The following is a 19,241-nucleotide window of genomic DNA, read 5'->3' on the forward strand; positions in this document are numbered from 1 at the left end:
GGCTGGGTATTGGTTTCTCTCAGGGCACAACCAGAATGCAGAGGAGAGGCAGGCTGGGGGCATGGGAAGGTGCCGATTTGGAGTGATTTGGGACATCCAAGGGAGTCACAGTAGACAATTGGATATTCAGATCTGGACTGAGGGAGCGCAGGGCTGGAGCGGCATGTCTGGGAGTTACAGAGGCTGTAGAGGTGGATGAGATCCCTCAGGGAAGGGATGTAGAGTGAGGAGAGAGCTCAGGATAGGTTTTTGGAAACACCAGTATTTAATGATGGCAAAAGAAGAGGCAGAAGGAGACTGAGGAAGAATACTTAGAAAGATAAGACACTTTCAGGGTGGTTGTTTCCTGCCATGGCAAAGGCTGCAGAGAGAGCAAATGAAACAAGGAAGGCCTGAAAGTGCCCGTTGGATTTGACAGTTAGGTCACTGGGGACCTTGGCAAGAGCAGGTGCTGAGGAGCAGAATCCAGATGGCCAATGGATTAAGGAAAGAATTAGACTTTTTAAGGAGAGAAACTAGAACTTGGATGCTCCCAGGGATGCAGGCACCTTACTCCCTTGCCGTGCATCCCCAACTGCTGTTGGAGAGCTCTGATTGGTGGAAGGTCTTCCTTACAGAGCCAGAATCTCCCTCCCTCCAGCATCTTCCCTCAGCTCTAGTTCAGCCCTCCAGGTCCACACCAACCAAGTCTACATGCTCCTGCAGAGAGCTGTCCAAATCTGCCTCCTCACTGGGTTGTCGCATCCAGTGCCTCCATCATTCCTCATATGCTCCAGGCCCCCCAAACTTGCCTTGAAGTCTGGCTCTCCACAATGGATCCTGTTTTATTGAAACTGGGCTTGCTCTTTGGTAACATCAGTCTTTATTTCTTCTCCTATTAGATCGGTGGCTTTCCAACATTATTTTAACCTCAACACAGAATAAGAAATACATTTTACATTATGATGAGTATACACATGTATGTATGTATAACTGAAAGGAGATGCACTCTTGTTTTCAACTCCATTTTGCTCCATTCTATCCTCTTCTATTTCATGTTTTTAAATGCCGGTCTTGGCCCACTGCATTAATTACACAACCCGCTAAACTGATTTAATGACTGACAGTATGAGTAACGGGGCCACCGTGCTAGGAGTGGCTCCAAGGAAAAGATGCTAAGTGTTTGTCTAAATCCATCCCCCTTCCCTCTCTCAGGCTCCTCTGCACTGGGGGCCGGCCGGCAGACCTTCCCTCTAATCGCTTTTTTATGGTTCTGAGAGGAAGAGAACTGCTTCAGTCACTAGGATGTTAGCCAGCCTTGGGGGGTATTTGAATTTCCAGAGTGACTCATCAGAGGAAGGTAAGCAGCTCTAACGGTGGAATTTAGAAATCAGCGGAGGAGAGAGTAGCTCACCTTTCAAATCACGCCACAAAGGTTTATGTCCCTGTACTTACTCATGAGGCATCCAACAGCCTGAGGCATTTTTCCTGCCTTGAGGATGCCCTTACGTGGCCCTACTACCACCTCTAATGTGAGACATTTAAAATTTCCCAGAGTTTAGGAGGACAGCTACCTATTCATACCACTCAACCCCCACTCCAGCCAGACAGCTGTCTGAACATGTGCTGGTCTGATCTCTATGCCCTCTTCAGACATCCCTGAGGGGACGTCCCCACCTTGAGAACCATTGCCTCCTGTAGATCTTTCAGCGAAGAACATTTGGGGATATTTTTTAACATAAAAAAGATGGCTTATGTATTCTAACACTCTCATTCACAATGTCTTTTCTACTTCTGCCCAGGAAGAGCAAGGATTTCCGAATTTACCTTGACTATAGGTAGAAGGATGTGGCCTGAGGAATAGCAGAGGTCTTCTCTCATGTGCTGAGAGGTGCCCGCTGCTGCCATAGACGCCTGGGTCCTCGAGACGCCTCCCGAAGGGCCTGTCCACCGCACACCTGCAATGAGCCAGACCGTGGGCCGGGCCTCAGCTTTACCCTGGTGAACAAAACTCCGTCCCTGGCCTCAAGCGCTCCACCCAGCTCAAAGATGAGTGAAGATCGCTGGGTCTCCCTCACTCCGGAAGAATTTGACCAACTCCAGAAGTATTCAGAATGTGAGTAAATGGATTGACCCATCTGGGATGGGATTTCGTCTCGGTTGGGGAGAGCATTTCTGGAGAGCCAAGCAATATGATCGTTGCAAAGCCACAGAGAAGGAGATCGGACCCGACAGCTTATATTTCCTTATAAACACACAATTAGTGCCTTTAAACATAAAAACACAATTATCTTTACACTCTGTAAATGATACATGCTCGCCATAGAAATTTGGGATATACAGGAGAAAAAAATATAGAGTAGGTTAAAAGTCACAGCTAACCTCTGTGAACATTTTGGAACACTCTCCTTCTGTGCATATCACTCTACATGGTTGAGTTCCTAAATACACCTTTTTTATTTTAGCCTGAGTTTTCCACCTACCATAATATTGTAAGTATTTTCTCAGGTCATTAAAATCTCTTTATAGGATAATTTTTGAAGGGCTCCAGGCTGCATAGTTACAATGTTACTCAATCATTTACTGTATATACTCTTGTGTTTGGACCCAACACCGTCTTTCAGTAAGATACAGAATTCTGATGTGTGTCTCCTCTCCTTCTTGAGTTTGTTCTAGAAAAGCCAGGGCTTTCACTTGAGGCTCCCGGTTTCATTAGTTACCCCCAAGAACAATTTCAGTGCATCAAGACACAGTAGTGGCGAGGCCCACGTTCACACAGCTGTGCCCCACACAGGCCACTCCTAACCCTGACTGGTGAGGAGAATCTGCCCGGGCTGTGGAGGAACACCAACTGACCGCTGCACTCTGCACACACAGAGTGATCATCCTGATGGTGCAGTGGCTCTGACTTTTTACAGAGCCATTTGTCTTGCAGAGCTCTCCGGCCCCACCCTTTGTTCTAGTCCCTCTCCCTTCATGTTAATTGTACAGGTGCTTTTTGTAAATCACTAGGCCTGTCGTGTGTTGACCTGCCCGATAGAGCTTTCCCAGGTCATCCTCCAAATGCCCTTTAGGCAGCCTGCCCCCTTCCCCAGGGCAGGCAGCCCTTGTCCACAGCACTGGTCCGGGAGTCAAGGGATTGGGCTTAAGTATCAGCTCTGGCTCCTGCTCTCTGTGATATGACAGCACTTCACCCTCCAGAACCTCAGTGTCCTCTCTGCAAAATGAGAGGGTTGGACTAGATGATGTCTCCCTGTGATCTCTTCCAGATCTCATGACTCAGTGTGCTCCCCAGTGTCAACAGGGGCCCCCTAGGGCTACTGGTCAGTCTCTCCCCTGGTACCCTCAAGCCCGTGGCCTCTTGTCTGACCACAGTGGGTTTAGAGATACTCTGTAATGTACAGACAATGAGCAAGGAATCACCCTTCAGGGTAAACTCCATTTAATTCAGCCTGCTCTGTAGTCAGCAAAGTACCAGGCCCTGTCAGGGATGAAAAAGAAGCACAAAGAAAAGGTTTGCCCTTGAGGAATCGGAATCTTGTTAGGGAGTCAGAAATGCGCCTGTGACACAAGCAGAGCTTCAAGGCAGTGGGCAAACACCTCTGGCAGAGCTGGCTAAACTGAGCCGTAAACGAGAAGGGAATTTAAAGCTGGGGAAATTGATGTGGGAAGGTGTATTAGTTTGCTGGGCTATTGTGACAAAGTACCACAACCTGGGTGGCTTAGAACAACAGAAAGTATCTCAGAGTTCTGGAGGCTAGAAGTCCAAAATCAAGGTGTCAGCAGGGTTGGTTCCTTCCGACGGCCGTGAGAGGAGGATCTGCTCCAGGCCTGTCTCCTTGGCTTATAGATGGCTGTCTTCTCCCCATGTGTCTTCACATGACATTCTCCCTGTATGCATGTCTCAGTGTCCAAATTTCCCTTTTTATATGGACACAGTTATATTGGATTGGACCCACCCTACTCCATTTTGACCTCATCTTAACTAATTACCTCTGCAATGACCCTATTTCCAAATAAGGTCACATTCTCAGGTACTAGGGGTTAGGACTTCAACATATGAATTTGGGGGGGATATAACTTAGCCTATCACAGAGGATTTATCTGGATGAACTTTATGAACAAAAGAAGTTTAAAATATGAGCAGCAGGTGGTGGAGGAGGGGTATAGAAACAACGGAAGCAACAGTAGAGGGGCAAGAAGGGAGAGGGTGTGTATAGGGTGGTAAGGAGAACTTCTGGGCTAGATGGAGAGAAGGAGCAGGAGGATGAGGAGGAGGACATGTGCTGATTTGGCTTCTATATCGTTCAGGACCCAAGTGTCTTGGGCTCTGAATGTCAAGGCGTGGCCTTTGGGCCAAGGTGACAAAATTTAGAGCCATGAATCTGGTGGCTGTGTGCAGAGTGGCCTGCATGAGGAAGCTGCCAGATCAGGGAGGCCAGGTAGGGTCCTTTGGATGAAATCTAGTCTGAGCTGAGGGCCAGAGCTAAGATGGTGCATGTGGCAATGAACAAATGCTAATTTGTGGAAAACTATGGTGGAAGTATCATCAAAACTTATGGAACAAAAGGAAGCCAGCAAAGATACCTCAAAGCCTGTGAATCTGTGGAAAATGACAACATTAGGATGCAGGGCTGGTGGGGACAGTTTGGGAATGTTGATTTTGAGATGGTGATGACACGTCCACTTATGCATTCACATATGCCAGACCCCAGGGAACCAGCATGAATGACACAATCCCTGCCCTCAAAGAGCTCACAGCCTAGTGAAGAAAGACAAGAAGGACTCAAACAATGAAGCTCAGTATGACAGGTGCTCAGGAGTGGGGAGCACAGAGGAGGAGACCTAGCCCAGGCTTGTGGGAGACTTCCTAATGCAGGTGTTGTTTCCAGACTCCAGAAACACTGGAAAGAGGGAGGAGGGAGAAGGCATTCCAGGCAGAGGAAGTGGCTTGGGCAAGGCAGGGAGGTGAGAAAGTCATCAAGGCAGCTTCTGAGAACCGCAAGCAGTTCCCAGGCTGGGAGCCTGGAGCACATGTTGGTGGCATGGGGGAAGTCGAGGCAAGAAGTGAAAAGACGAGTAGGACCCCATCCTGAAGGATGCTGCTTTCCAAGTGAGACATCATGTGGGCCCCAGGAGGGTAGGTGGTGGGATATGGGTGGGAATGAGGGGTTAGGCTCCAGCTCTGACTTGGGAATCCTTGTGTGGAGACAGCAAGGAAAGAAAAACTAGGAATGAAGCCACTTCAGAGAGCAAGAATATGAGAAGAGAAATGAGAGGATGGAGAATGGGACTTAGTGTTGCCTACAGTTTGGGGTCAGAGAAAGAGAAGGAGTCAGAAGAAGACACAGAGAAAAGAACCAGAAAGACAACTAGGGAAAAAACAGTACGGAGTCTAGGGAGCTAAGGAATGGAGGGGTCCAAATGTGGCAGTGCAGTCAAGGAGGCAGGGGGTGAAAAGAAACCAGAGTGTTTGCTAGGAAATAGCTCTTATGTGGTTCGGGTTTTTTTTCCAACCATCAGCTTTTTTCTTCTCTGACCCTTCCTCATTTTGTCCATGTCCCAGGACTGGACGAGATACACTGGCACTGTTGTTCTAACAAGAGAGGGAAAAAAGACACAATTCTTGGAAAATGATAAGCCTCAGAGGAAACCCTGAAAAAGGCACTTCTACCAATTTTAGACACATTCTGGTATTCAGTCAGATTGCATTGCCATAGCAACCACTCTTCCATAACCACACAAACAGGATCTTTACAATAGCAGAATAACTGAAGTGTACAGCCTGAGAATTGAAAACTTTCTCCAGCGGGATTACCAGGTAGGAGAGGCCAAGAATATCAAGACAAGAGGCTCTTGGTGTGTTCTGTTTACATAGCACAAACCCTGCACCTTCTCTGGTGGCCTTTTATTTGGAGAGAAGCCATGTTAAAACTGCCCTCAGAGACAGGTATATTTATTTTACACTTATATGTACATGCATATACACATATGTATGTAAATATGTATATATAGTTGACAGTAACCTTAATGTGAATCAATAGTGTAAAATACTTGTCAAAAAAGATAATGAGATATTAAGAAATTTTTTGTTACAAAATAAAAATAAGCGTAAAAATTTTGAAAAACAGAAAGATGAAATTTAAAGCTACCCGTGATCCTATCTCCCAGTGATAACCACTACTGGTATGTTTATGTGTAAATATAAATATTGAAATATACATACATGTATACATATACATATATATTTAAAAAGCAAATATGTTGGACTGTTTTGCATGCTGTTTTCTTCACCCTGACAGTATGTTTCATTATCTATTGATACGTCAAAACAACTTCAAAACTTGGTGGGTTAAAACAACCATTTTGTTTTTTCCCACAATTCTGTGCCTCAGGAATCTGGCCAGGGCACAGCAGGGGTGACTAGTCCCTGCTCCACAATGTTCAGGGCTTCAGGCGGGATGGCTCACGTGATCCAGCATGGCTTGTTTGCTTACGTGATGGCACCTCAGTGTCCCTCCGTGGGGCCTCGTACTCTAAGCGCTTTATCGTCTCCCAGGGCCGCTCTAAGTGGCTTCTCTTTCCAGTAAAGTAGCCTGGACTTCTTACATGTGGCTCAGGGCTCCAAAAGCAGAAAAGCAGCAGCTGCCAGGCCTTGTTAACACCTGGGCTAAGAGGTCCTAGAGTGGAACTCTGTCCACATTCCATTGGTCAAAGCAGTCACAGGCCTGGCCCAGGTTCAGTGGGGCGGGGGAATGGACTCCACATCTCACACAGGGAGGAGAAGACTGATGACAGCCGTCCTTGGAGAGTAGCTAGCACACGATATATCATGAGGTGTTCTCTATCATTCAATACTTAGAAGAAGCATGGTTTTCAATGGTTGCAGAGATTTCTTCTGAATACATATACACTATTTTATTTAACCAAACCACTGATTGTCATCTTAGGCTGTGTTAGTAGACGAATAATGTCTAGTAAGGCAAACTGATACCCACATTCTATCCAACTCTGATCAGACTTGTCTAGAAAACTGAACTTATTTCTGTGGACTACAGTTTACAGTGGATATGGACCAACTGGAACTTGTTTGAGAAGTGCCACCAGCATGGTAAATGACCTCGCAGCCTGGTTATAAAGAAATGGCTGAAAACACTATGCATATTTGCCAGAGAAGGAAAAACTCAGGGAAGGTGAGGGAGAGCTAGTTGTGTTAAAATAGCTACAGTGCTATTGTCAGAGGAGGTGTTAAGTTAATTTTGAATGACTTCAAATTAATTTTCAATTAAACCTAGGACTAATGGGAGGAAATCAACAGAAGAAAGATTTTAGTTTAAAATAGGGAATAGATTAATTCCTAGTGGTCAAACTTGCCCTAGATGGAACAGAATTGATTTAAAGCAACTGAGTTTTCTTTCCCTGGAACTGTCTGGGCAGAGTTGGCTGAGATGACTATAGGGGAGATTAGAGCATCAGATGTCTGGTTGACTAAATGACCTTCATTAGCCCTTCCATACTTAGTTTCTATATTTAAACGGATTTCTTTCCAACCTCAGAGGACATGAGCATGTGAGGATGCCTCCTACTGACCCTCCCCCTAACAGCTTCAAACAGAGATACAATTGACTTGTTGTCCTTCTGATCCTGACATTTGGGGGGAGGGGATTTTTTTGCCTAATTTTTTCCATGATTTATCAAGGATGGAAACTATCAGCTTATTCAGAAAGAGAAAAAAGGAGAAAAATTGATGAAGCATCAATTTTGATTTTCAATTCTCTAAGAAATTAAACCAAACATTTCCTGCATCAGCCAGTGTTTGCTTGATTTTGTAGACTTCTTAAAGCTGAGAGAGATGTTAATCATCATCAAATCCAACTCCTACCCATTTTGCAAATGAGAACACTGAGTTCAGAAGAGTTTAGTGACTTGCGCAAGGTCACACAGAAGGTCAGTAGCAGAATAAGAATTAGAGCCAAAGTTCTCAAGTCCAGGTCAAATCAATTTGCTTTAATTCGGTTCCAAGACGTTAAACAAAAAGTACGCACTGGAGGTCAACCTTTCAACCACACACTGGTTAAATATATGTCAATTAAATTATAGTAGAGCAAAATTTTAAAATACATTTAAAGAGAAAGAATCAGTAAATTGTGCTATTCAGAAGTACATTTCAGTAGAATCAGATCAAGGCAAAGTTTCTGACTTTAAGATGTAGGTAATTTACAGCTCAACATTCAAACCTGTCAGTGTTAATATCGGACTCAGAGAAAATGTTTAGGGCTGTAAGGCTTTAAGTAAGTTTCATTGAAACCTTGTTATTTATATTGGCCAGTAGAGTGCGAGTTAGTTAAATGTTCATGAAGTCCTGAGCACATACAGAATCACACCTAGTTGTTTCCATCTGGGAAGGGATAACCACAGCTATTTCTCACTCACATCTCTTTCAGCACAACTGGACTTCTTCTCATTAGTGATGACTGCGACTCTGCCCACAAGCAGTCACAGAATCTATAGATAGGGAGAAACTTCTATGGAACAATGGCTCTCAAATTTGAACGTGCACATGAATCTCCTGGTGATCTTGTCAAAATGTAGATTCCATATCAGTAGGTCTGGGGCAGTTCTGAGAGTCTGCATTTGTAACGCTCCCAGGTAATGCTGATGCTGCTACTCTAGGACCCACACTTCTAGTTGCCAAAAGGTACAGGTTGTCTGATCCCTTGCTCCACCTCCACTTGAAATATTATTGATAAGGCAAAATTATTTGGAGAAAAAGTGGGAAATCTTGCTAGCAATACGAATTTTACTTATACGAATAAGCCATACCAGTCAGTCATTCAGATCAATATGATGAATCAGAAAATCTTAGTATCCTAAAGAGGGTTTTCTTATATCAGCCAAAATTCCCTCTGTTTCACGGCAAAGTCTTTTTCTCTTATTCTTTATGTAACACTGTGGCAGAGTCGTCACTTCCACAGGTTCCCCCCTGTAGTTAGCTTGGTGGGCCTCAGTGGTCCTCAGCCTTGGCTAAACACTGGAATCACCTGGGAGGTTTTGAACACTTCCAGTGCCCTGCCCACACACAACCACCCCTGGACCATTTAATCATAATCTGTAGGCGTGGGACCCAGGCATCAGCAGTTTTTAAAACTCCTCAAGTGATTCCAACATGCCGCCAAGGTTGAGAACCACAGGTCTACCTTGACTCCCTATGCCCCTGGGAATATAAGACATAAGGGACAAGCGTGACAAGCCCAATTCCTTTTCTAGCTCTCCTTTATTCCAGAAATCTTTATGGAACATCGATTTTATGCCAGGCAGTGGGTCATATGCTGGGGATACAGAGTGAACAGGAAAAGAAGTGTAACTAGGAGAAGGTGTCAATGCTTACGAAGCTGGACTTCTTCCATGTGCTTCCCACATTCCGCTCTGGGGCCTGATTCCTCCTGGCTGAAAGGTGGGCCTTTTGATGCAGTGCTCCTGGCCCTGGCATCTCTATTCCATCATCATCGTCTGTATTTCCAGGACCCTTGGAAAACTCCATTCTCGCTTTTGTGCATCTCACTGTGTTCTTGACTCCCCAGAGTACTTAGAAAACTTATTCATACATCCCAGCCTTCATCGGAAGAAGGAAAATCTAATTTAGGTTGTTTTCTTTTTCCTCACATGCCAACTTTCTCTTCTCCCCTATCTGTGTCTTTGGGTTGAGAGTCATTCATGGTCTTCCTAATCTGTGGAACATGTTCCTCTAGCCTCAGCATCATGTTTTTTTCTGTGCTGTGACAGGCAAGCCTTACTTGTTAGACACAGATATACAAGAATGTTGCCTAAGGCCTGCTCATCAAAAGTGAGGTCCATGGACCTGCATAATTGGTGTCACCTACGATCTTATTTGAAATACCGAATCTCAGGGCCTGACCTGGACCTACTGAAGAAGAATCTGCATTTAAACCTGATCCCCAGGCAATTCATAGGCATGTTACAGTTTGAGACACTCTTAGGGAACTTTGAGGAATGGAGAGTGATCATGTATGTACCTTAGATGAGAATTTCACTCTCCTCTATGGTTTTCAGATTCACTTTTGAAAATGTTGATTTATAGTTATTTCAAAGTTTAACAGTCTGACTACTGCTCAAATACTCAGTGTTCTTACCTAGAAGATGGTCCATAAACTTTGGATTCTAGTTCAGGCAGCTGGCGTCCTGCTGTAAACACTGAAGCTCCTGATTTGCTTGCTTGTTCAGACAGAGGGCATCTCTGTCCCACACAAATGTGGCAGCAGAAATGCCTGTGAGTAGGGCCAAATTTTCTCCTTAAAAAGGCTTTGGATTCGCTCAAACACTAGAAGCAAGTGCTTGGTTAAGGTCCCAGAATTCTTGGCACATAAAGCCTAAAGAGACAATTTTGGATTGAAACTTAGGACAGTTGTTACCACTCACAACCTTGATCACAGAGAAGAGCCTTCTAAACTCCTAATTTGGGGTAAAACTGTATGCTGATAGTCCTGCAGTCTCAGCTAATGCAAAAAGTACTCCTACCTTGCCAGGCAGCTGAATAAGTTGACCTGTTGGTTGGAGTTCTATAGCACTGTCCACTTAAGCAATGGGGAATGTTTGCCAAGCACAGTGATTTTAGGTTTAGCAGAATTATAAACTTTTTTCCTTTTGCAATAATTATCCAACAAGTTCAGCTACTTCTTAAGACAGTCTTCATTTCTAACAATAAAATCACATCATAGAACAGCAGTTCTCAACCTTGACTATACATTTGAACCCACAGGAATCTTCAAAATATACTGATTCCTGGGTTCCCCAAGAGAGACTGAATTAACTGGTCTGGGATGAGGCCTGGGTTTCAATGTGCGTAGAGGTCATTAGGTGATTCTAATGTGCAGCCAGGTTGGAGAGCCACTGTCATAGAGGAAGGGCCTTATCTTCTGAGTTACCACTGTTCCAGTATCCAATGAGTCTAATAGCTATGTCATGTTATTAGATATGTTCAAAATGAGAGTGACCCCTCACTAGCTGTGTATCCTTGAAAGAATCATTTAAATTCCATATACCTCAGTTTCCCCTTCTCTAAAATGGGGACAATTATTACATAAGAGGGTGGTTGTGGAGATTTAATTAAATTATATAAGGTGACTCGCACAGTGCTTAGCATATAGTAAGCACTCAACAAAATTGTTGCGAAGAACTGTGGACAGGACCCTACTTTGTACACTTAGAAATGGAACTCTGTCTCCTCGGAGTCTGGTGGTGGTGTTACGATACAGGCTTTGACAGGGTGTTGTCTACTGAGGCTGTGCTATTGGGCTCACAGATGGAGCCTGAAGAAAGATCAGGAAATGCTCTGAAGAAGCCCTCATTGTTCTTAACTGTCTCAAGACGAAACAGAATGAAGCAGCACCTGCTTACTCCTCAGGGAAAGAGAAACCCAGCCCAGAAATCTGTTGAGAAGAAAACTGTGATAAAGTATCAAAGGACCTCCAAGGAGAAAGTAACAGGTATCAAATTTGAGAATTAGATAGTTTCCTTTTTTGAAAAGGGAAATGTATTGATGCTATGAGCTCATAAAAACCCATGAAACAAATTGAAGTAAATATGTGGTGAGGAGCACCCTTCGTGGAAATCTAGGAGCCAGAAATCTCTTGGATTTGTTGTTTTCTATTTAATTTTAGGCTATTAATCAGAAATTTTAAAATAAATGCCTTCTCTATTTTTTCTTTTTTAAAACCTGTTTACTTGAATGTGAACATATGATTAATATATGTGCATATGGGTACATATATATGTTTATATATGTACACATACATGTGTGTATAAATATATATATATTATACATTTAAATATAAAGCAGGATTAGATCAGTTGCACTTTAGAACCAAAGGATTTCTGCTAGATTGAACTGTGAAATCTCCAAAACGTGACAATAACATCAAAAACTTATAAACCCAATGAAATCACTCTACTGATTCTCAACCAAAATGCTGGCTCTACATTACTCTTGCAGAAGCTGCACCAGGAGTACCCATGCTCCAAAATTTGCATCTTTTTCTAATTTGGCCACTCTTTCTGAGCTGAAAATCTCCCAGTAATATAGATTCTAAAATATAGATTTTTTTCTAAATAATTAAGCTGCTTATAGAATAATTTGAATATAATTTATGTGTGACATTAACTGAGCTCTGCTTAGTAATTCTAAACTCTCATTCTGTTACCAGAATGGCCTTTAGAAAACAGAGACCTGGTTATGTTACTCCACCACTCAAAAAATCTTTAACAATTTCAAATCAGTGTTCTTAACTTGATGTTCAAATTTGGCCACAAACCACTCTCTGGTTTTAACTTTTCCTAAACGCCCTGTGGTGCCCATCTCCACATCTTTGTTCACCCGGTCCCTTCTGAATACCCTTTCCACTTCTTGTCTTTTTTTTTTTTTTTTAAGATTTTATTTATTTATTTTCCTCCCAAAGCCCCAGTAGATAGTTGTATGTCGTAGTTGCACATCCTTCTAGTTGCTGTATGTGGGACGCGGCCTCAGCATGGCCAGAGAAGCAGTGTGTCGGTGCTCGCCCGAGATCTGAACCCAGGCCGCCAGCAGCGGAGCGCGCGCACTTAACTGCTAAGCCACGGGGCCGGCCCAGAAACCTTACCCATTCTTTACATCACAGCTCAAATTCTACCTCCTTCATAGGGCATCCCCAGTCCCCACCCCAACACCACTCTCATGCTAATTTTACTTTTTCCCTGTTCATTTTACTTCTTCCCTGCTCTGTGCTTCCTAGAGCTTCATATCATTGCCACAGCATTAATTACACTTTTCCTCGTGTTAGCAAATGTTTGTGAAGTAATAGTGAATAGTGCTTAAGGGAAAGTAATACAGACTTATGAGCCAGACTAGACTTGAGTTAAAACCCTGATTCTTAGGCGAGTCATTTAATTTTTCTGAATTTCAACTTCTTCATCTATAAACTGAAGAAAATATTACCAAATTTGCATGGATTGGTAGGGGAGAGTATATAAGAATATGCAGTAAAGGTCCCCAGTAAGGGGTAGCTATTGATTCTACCACAATGATTCAGATCATCTCCCCTACTAGTTCATTAACAGTACCTTGCAGCATCTTACCCTCCAGAGTGTTTTCTGAATTGAATGGAAGCAGCCCAGATTGATGGCATCTGCTGCCTGGATCTCACTGAGCTATTAGTTTTTCAACATCTGTTTTGAATTTCAGAAAGAAATGTCCATTTTTAGGCAACAGCAGCATTTTCCTGTGGCATTTCAGAATGTCTCAATCCTGAAATGATTACAACTTGGGCTTGATTGAATCCAAGTCAGCAAAGCCATGGAGAACATCCCAGCCCATGAGCACATCTACTTTACATAGGCCTAAGAGAGCTTAGCTGTCTGTACAGAGAACCTGAACACAAAGGAACATTATGTCAGCTTTTAACAACCTCACTCTTTGCTTAGATGTTTAAATAGTGTCAATAATGGAGCTTAGGAAGCTCTTAATTATCCACAATACTGCAAGACAGAGAGAGCACAGAAACCCTCGTTTTCTTTGATGTCTAGAGTGCTGGTAACTACGCAGGATGCACTCAGGATGTGTTTATAATGACAATTGTTGACTCCCTTTTCCTGACTCCCAGCTCCCTTATAAAACTACAAAAAAAAAAAAAAGAAGCCACCATGCTCTCCAGGTAGTTTCTGCATTATTTTTTGTGGAAAGCAGAATTTTCTAAACCACCATGCTTCACGAATCCTCTGAGTCTCTGCTTCAGCACCAAGGACAGAGCCTCGCCAGGCTTGATGCCCACCCATCCTATTTAATTAACAAAGTTTTTAATATTTTAAAATTTCTGCTCAGATGTTTATTCAAGCATCTAATATATTGCTTTTATGAACACTAGTTAAATGTCAAACCTTGGTATATATACAAAGACTCGCTTTTTGAATTACAGTTACAGCTCTCAAGGTAGAACTAAGGCAGGAGATAAACAAGAGGCAAGTTAATAAATAATTATAATACTATATGACAAGAGTTATGTACAAGTCATGTGGGAGCCAGGGGAAGGCATAATTAACTCTGACTGGTAAAGGAAGGCTTTACCAAGGAGTTGACATTTGAGCTGGGTACTGAGAATTGAGTGAAGTTCACAATACAGAGAAGAGACTCTAAGAAAGAGTATGCAGTATATTCAGAGGTTTCTGGAAATGTGATTTGATGAGGCTGAAAAGTGGGGTGAATGGAAGGTTAAGGTAAGAGATGAAGAATAGGCTAGATCAGATCGCCAAGTACTTGAAAACCACACTAAGGGGGTTAGGCTTTATCTTGGGAAAATTGAGAACCATTGAAGGGTTTTGAGCAGGCACATGATCTGATCATATTTTTGTTTTAGAAAGATAGTTCATACAGCAGGAAAGAGAATATACTGAAAAAAAGAAATGAGAAGGCAGATAAGGGTGACATTTCTCCATATGGTCCTGGGAATGAGGTGCTACTCCATCAGAAGCAAGGTTAGACAGAGAGGATTTACTTGGCCCAGCTCCCATTAGCTGTTCACCAATGTTTCACGTGTGTATTATGTCTCTCCAGATTCTTCCAAGAAGATAAAGGATGTCTTGGCTGAATTTAATGAGGGTGGGAGCCTCAAACAATATGACCCACGGGAGGTAAGAACATTTCCATTTCATGCCTTTAAAAAACTCCATGTTCCAGCCTTTCCATAATTTGTTCCCCTCTTGGAAGTTTAGCTCACTTTGAAGAACTTGCTTCTCAACCTATTTTCTCCTAAGTTTCAAGTGAGCCATTGGTGCTACCTGGAGTGGTATGTTTCCCACCTCCATTCACCCTCTCACTGTCCTAGACGACTATGTGATACCTTCTCCTATCTCCTCAAATCTCTCACTCCTCCTCTCCACCTCATTCTCAGTTATCAACTGCGTTTTCTTCTTCACTGAGAATATAGAAACAATCAGAAGAGATCTTCCACAAGATCCTCATCCACCTACGTACATTTTCTCCTATAACTAAGGATGAACTCTCCATGCATTTAAGTCCAACCATCCACTTGTGCATTCAGTCCCATTCTCTTTTGGTCTCTTGATAGGCATTGCTTCAGCAATGCGTTCCTCTCTAAATCTATCTCTCTGTCTCTAACTCTATCTCTCTAATTCCCTATCTCTCTCTATCTCCTTCACATCAGCTTTGTCTCAGATATTAGATTTTTCTGATCAACATATAAACATATTGTTATTTCTCCTACATTAAAAATCATTCTCCTCACTTCCCTTCTCCCTCCAGGTACCACCTCATTTCTTTCCTGTCCTTTGTAGGAAAGCTGTGCAAAAGATTTGTCTATACTCATTGCCTCCAATTTCTCTTCTTCCCACTTTCTTGAAAGCCCTTCAATCAGAGTGTAACCTGCACTCCTCCGCTAAAACCACTAGTCAAGATAGCCAAGGACCTCCATGTGACTAAACTCAATAGCCATTTTACTCAATAGCACTGGACACAGTTGGTCAAATCCTCTTCTACACTTTTCACTTGGTTTTCAGGACACTACACTCTCTGATTTTCCTCTTACCCTTCTACCTGACAATTCCACTTAAAAAATCAGAGAGGCATCTCAAACTTAACATGGGCTAAACTGAGCTCCTTGATCTTCTCCTATGAAATCTGGTTTTCCAGGAGTCTTTCCCATTTCATTGAATGACAACTCCATCCTTCAAGTTATTCAACCTAAAACTATGGAGTCATCATGGACTTCTCTCTTTCTCTCACATCGCACTTCAAATTCATCGGCAAACCCTATGACTCCCACCTTCTAAATATATCCCAAATCTAGCCACATCTCATCACCTACACTGCTTCCACCCTGACCTGAGGCACCACTATATTTTTCCCAAATTATTGCAATAGTTTCCTAACTGGGCTCCCTGTTTCTGCTCTTCACACACATCCTGAGCAATCTGTTAAAACTTAAGTCAGATCAAGTGACCGCTCTGCTCAACATCTCTCATGGTGCCGCCAACCCCTACTCTGGGTCAAAATCAAAATCATTACAATCTGTACCTTCCCCTACTCTCACCTCATCTCTTCTACTCTCCTTCTCCTCATTCCTTTCCAGCCATATTAGCCTTCTTGATGCTGTCAAACAGCCAAGTTTGCTCTAACCTCAGCACCTTTGCATTTGCTTTTGCCTCTTCCTGGAATGTTCCTCCCCCAGATATCCACATTGTTCGTTCCCTCACCTCCTTCAAGTGTTTGCTCAAATCACCTTCTCAGTGAATGTCACCTTCTCTATCTAAAATGTTAAGCTCTTTTTCCTGACACTGCCTGTCCCTCTGCTCTGCTTTATTTTCCTCCTTAGTACTTCTCACCATCTGTCATGCTATATAACTTACTTAGTTAATTGTCTATCTCTCTCACTAGAATATTTTTGTTCACTGCTGTATCCCCAGTGCCCAGAAGAGTATCTGGCTTGTAGCAGGCACTCAACAAATATTTTTTGAATGAATAAATGAATGCAAAACCTCCCTTACTTTCAAATTCAACTCATCTCATGTTTCTTGAGTATCCAGGCACTGTGCTGGGCACTGTAGATGATATAAAGATGAAGAAGCACAATTCCTGCCCTCTGGAACTTATTTCCTACTGGTGGGGTCAAGTTTAAGAGCCATGACCCTGGAGTCATATGGTCTTAGGTTAGACTCCTACCCGCCAACCAGCAGTGTGGCCTTGAATAATATTTCACCTCTCTGAGCCTCAATTTCCTCATCTGTTACCTGAAGATAACAACAACCAAAAACAGACCTTGAAGTTTACAGATGAGTGGATTCAATGAGATAATTTTTGCAAAGTGTCTAACACTTTACAAGACACTTAAAAATGGTACTCATTATTATTCCCCTTTCCCCAGCATGTTTTAAACTCAACTCCATTTTCCCTGTTCCTGGGTCCTTTTATGAGAGCTAATTGCAGAAAAGTGACTGATCAGCAGGACAAACTTGGGATGAGGCTGGCCACCTATTATTCATATTGTCATCCTTTCAACAAACCTTGAGTCGCTTCCTTCTCTGCTGGGCACTAGGAGTGAATCAACAGAGCCCGTGCCCTCAAAGTACACCTGAGAGGGGCTTTGGATAAAATGCACCAATCACTGGGAGAACGAAGCAGGAGGAAGGTTGTCAGAACAGGAGCCAGATTGAGAATGTACCGTTTCAAAGAACATTCCTGAAGAGAAGCCACGCAGAGAAGATGGCAGAGCCCGCAAAGAACTCGCTGCCCCCTCCCCCTCCACCCCCAGCTCCAAAAACACAGGAATAAAGACTGGCGGGGGGCTGCTAATCAGCCTGTCCGCCCTGGGGCTGATGAGTGGGAGGGGAACAATTTGGTCAAGGCCACCGAGGGTGTGAAGGCCATAGGAGCTTTCAGAAGCAGGGAGCAGCTTGGCTGTTATGAGCATGCTGCCGCCCCCGCCTCCATCAGGCTGGCCCCCACTCTTTGTATGCCTGGCACTGCTGTGTCCCAGGGGAGCTCTGTCACTCTGATTTCATTCTCTCTCACAGTGTGGCTGGCTTCTAGTAGGTGTAATGTCCCAGCAGGGGGCTGGGGAAACAACAAGGGTTTAATTCTCTTGAGCTTGATCGCTTACTGCTGCTAAAATGTCTCAACAAGAAATGAGTTAGCTGTGGGAAGGGGCAGGTTGTTAGAAAAGCGAGGCTGGGCATAAAAATTTGCAGAGTAGCAGGGCTGCATCTGGCCGTGACAAGCATGCCCTTACTTATCAGCACCGACTGATTCTCTGGAGAATAGAGCACAGCTGAAGACAGCCAGAAGGTGGTGGGCAAGAACACAGGAGCGGAAGGGGCAGAGTGGCTTGGTGGCATCATGATCTTAGACTCAGACACACCTAAGCATAAAGCCCAGCTCTGCCACTTGCTTTATGACTTTGAGCAAGTTATTTATGTTCTCAGAATTTTTTTTCATCCACAAAATAGCAGTAACAACAGTCCCATCTCACATTGTTATTTTGAGACTTAAGTGAGATCACATTTGTAAAGTGCCTGATGCATGGTAAGCTCTCCATCTTGTTCTCCTCCCTTCTTGACCTGGGTAACAATTAACACACTCTCTTTAAACAGGTGGCAGCAATAGCAATTGCCCAGCTAGTTCTTGCATGAAAGTTGCAGTTTCTGGGAAACAAACAAGCCTGAACAATGGCAGTGCCTAGGGTGTTACTCCAGGGCTCAGAGAATTGCTAACATGTCTCATAGTGGTTGGTCATCTGGTTTGGGCATAGTACCCAGCCCCTCCCTACCCATCACACATTTACTAAGCAGCTACTCTGAGCCTGGCCTGTGCTCATAAAGACTTACTCTCTCATAACCCAGATATCACTTTGAGAGTAGCACACAGTCACATTTCTTTGCCTGCTGAACTTGGGGTGCTTAGGAGGAGTGGCAGGGAGCATGATGTCAGCACTGGGACGTGAGACAGATACAGTAGCAGGAGCATTGGACTAGGAGTCAGACTGGGTTTCTGGTTTTACTCTGCTACTAGCTGACTTGGACAAATCACTGAACTCCCAGAGTCTCAGCGACATAAGGAGATCTAGTCCCCTCTGAGCTCTTCTGATGTGAATGCCCTGTGTTTCTGGGCGCATTCTATGCCATCCTGTTCCCCAGGATAGGGACATGTGTGGTTGGACATGTGTTCAATCATCATTGTTTCCTAAGTCTTCCATAACAGTGTCTCAGTTCTTTTCCTATGGCACTTACCACTGCTGACCCTGTATTAGAATTATTTCAATACCTTTACTATATATATATATGTATATATACCACTGAGTCTCTTGAAGGTATGGACCCATGCCTAATTCACCGGTGTGTTCCCCATTGGTGCTTAGCACTGCATCTTGTACCTAGGAGACTCAGTACATATATGTTGACTGAACAGACCCCAAAATAATTGATGACAGCCAAGTGTACCAATTAGAAACCCAACATCCATTAAAATGCTTATCAGAAAACACTATGATACATGGTGTAAGGGATACAAAGATGAAATAAGACATTTCACTACGTTCCAGGAGCTCTAGATCTGGTTGAGGAACTAAGGTATGTCACAAACAACTATATATTAATAGAGGGCAGCAGATATGAGTGTCCCAAGACAGGAATTGAGGTGGAAAAGTATAACAATTCAGGCACAGGAGATCATATGAGGTTTCCTGGAGGAGGTGGCAGCTGGGTTG

General features: G+C 43.4%; 1 protein-coding gene across 1 annotated transcript in view; it reads left to right on the plus strand.

Annotated features, from left to right (window-relative positions):
* Positions 1-1,810: 1,810 nt before the first annotated feature.
* DGKG (diacylglycerol kinase gamma) overlaps positions 1,811-19,241 on the plus strand; it is a 156,441-nt gene continuing 139,010 nt past the window's right edge. The window contains exons 1-2 of the mRNA XM_087439893.1: positions 1,811-2,095; positions 14,579-14,655. Coding sequence (XP_087296019.1) covers positions 2,029-2,095; positions 14,579-14,655 — 144 coding nt within the window. The 5' untranslated portion in view covers positions 1,811-2,028. The remainder of the gene's footprint in view (positions 2,096-14,578; positions 14,656-19,241) is intronic.

The sequence above is a fragment of the Ceratotherium simum genome, chromosome 15 (genome assembly GCF_057802395.1).
Source record: "Ceratotherium simum simum isolate JZ-2026a chromosome 15, ASM5780239v1, whole genome shotgun sequence".
Classification (NCBI taxonomy): Eukaryota; Metazoa; Chordata; class Mammalia; order Perissodactyla; family Rhinocerotidae; genus Ceratotherium; species Ceratotherium simum.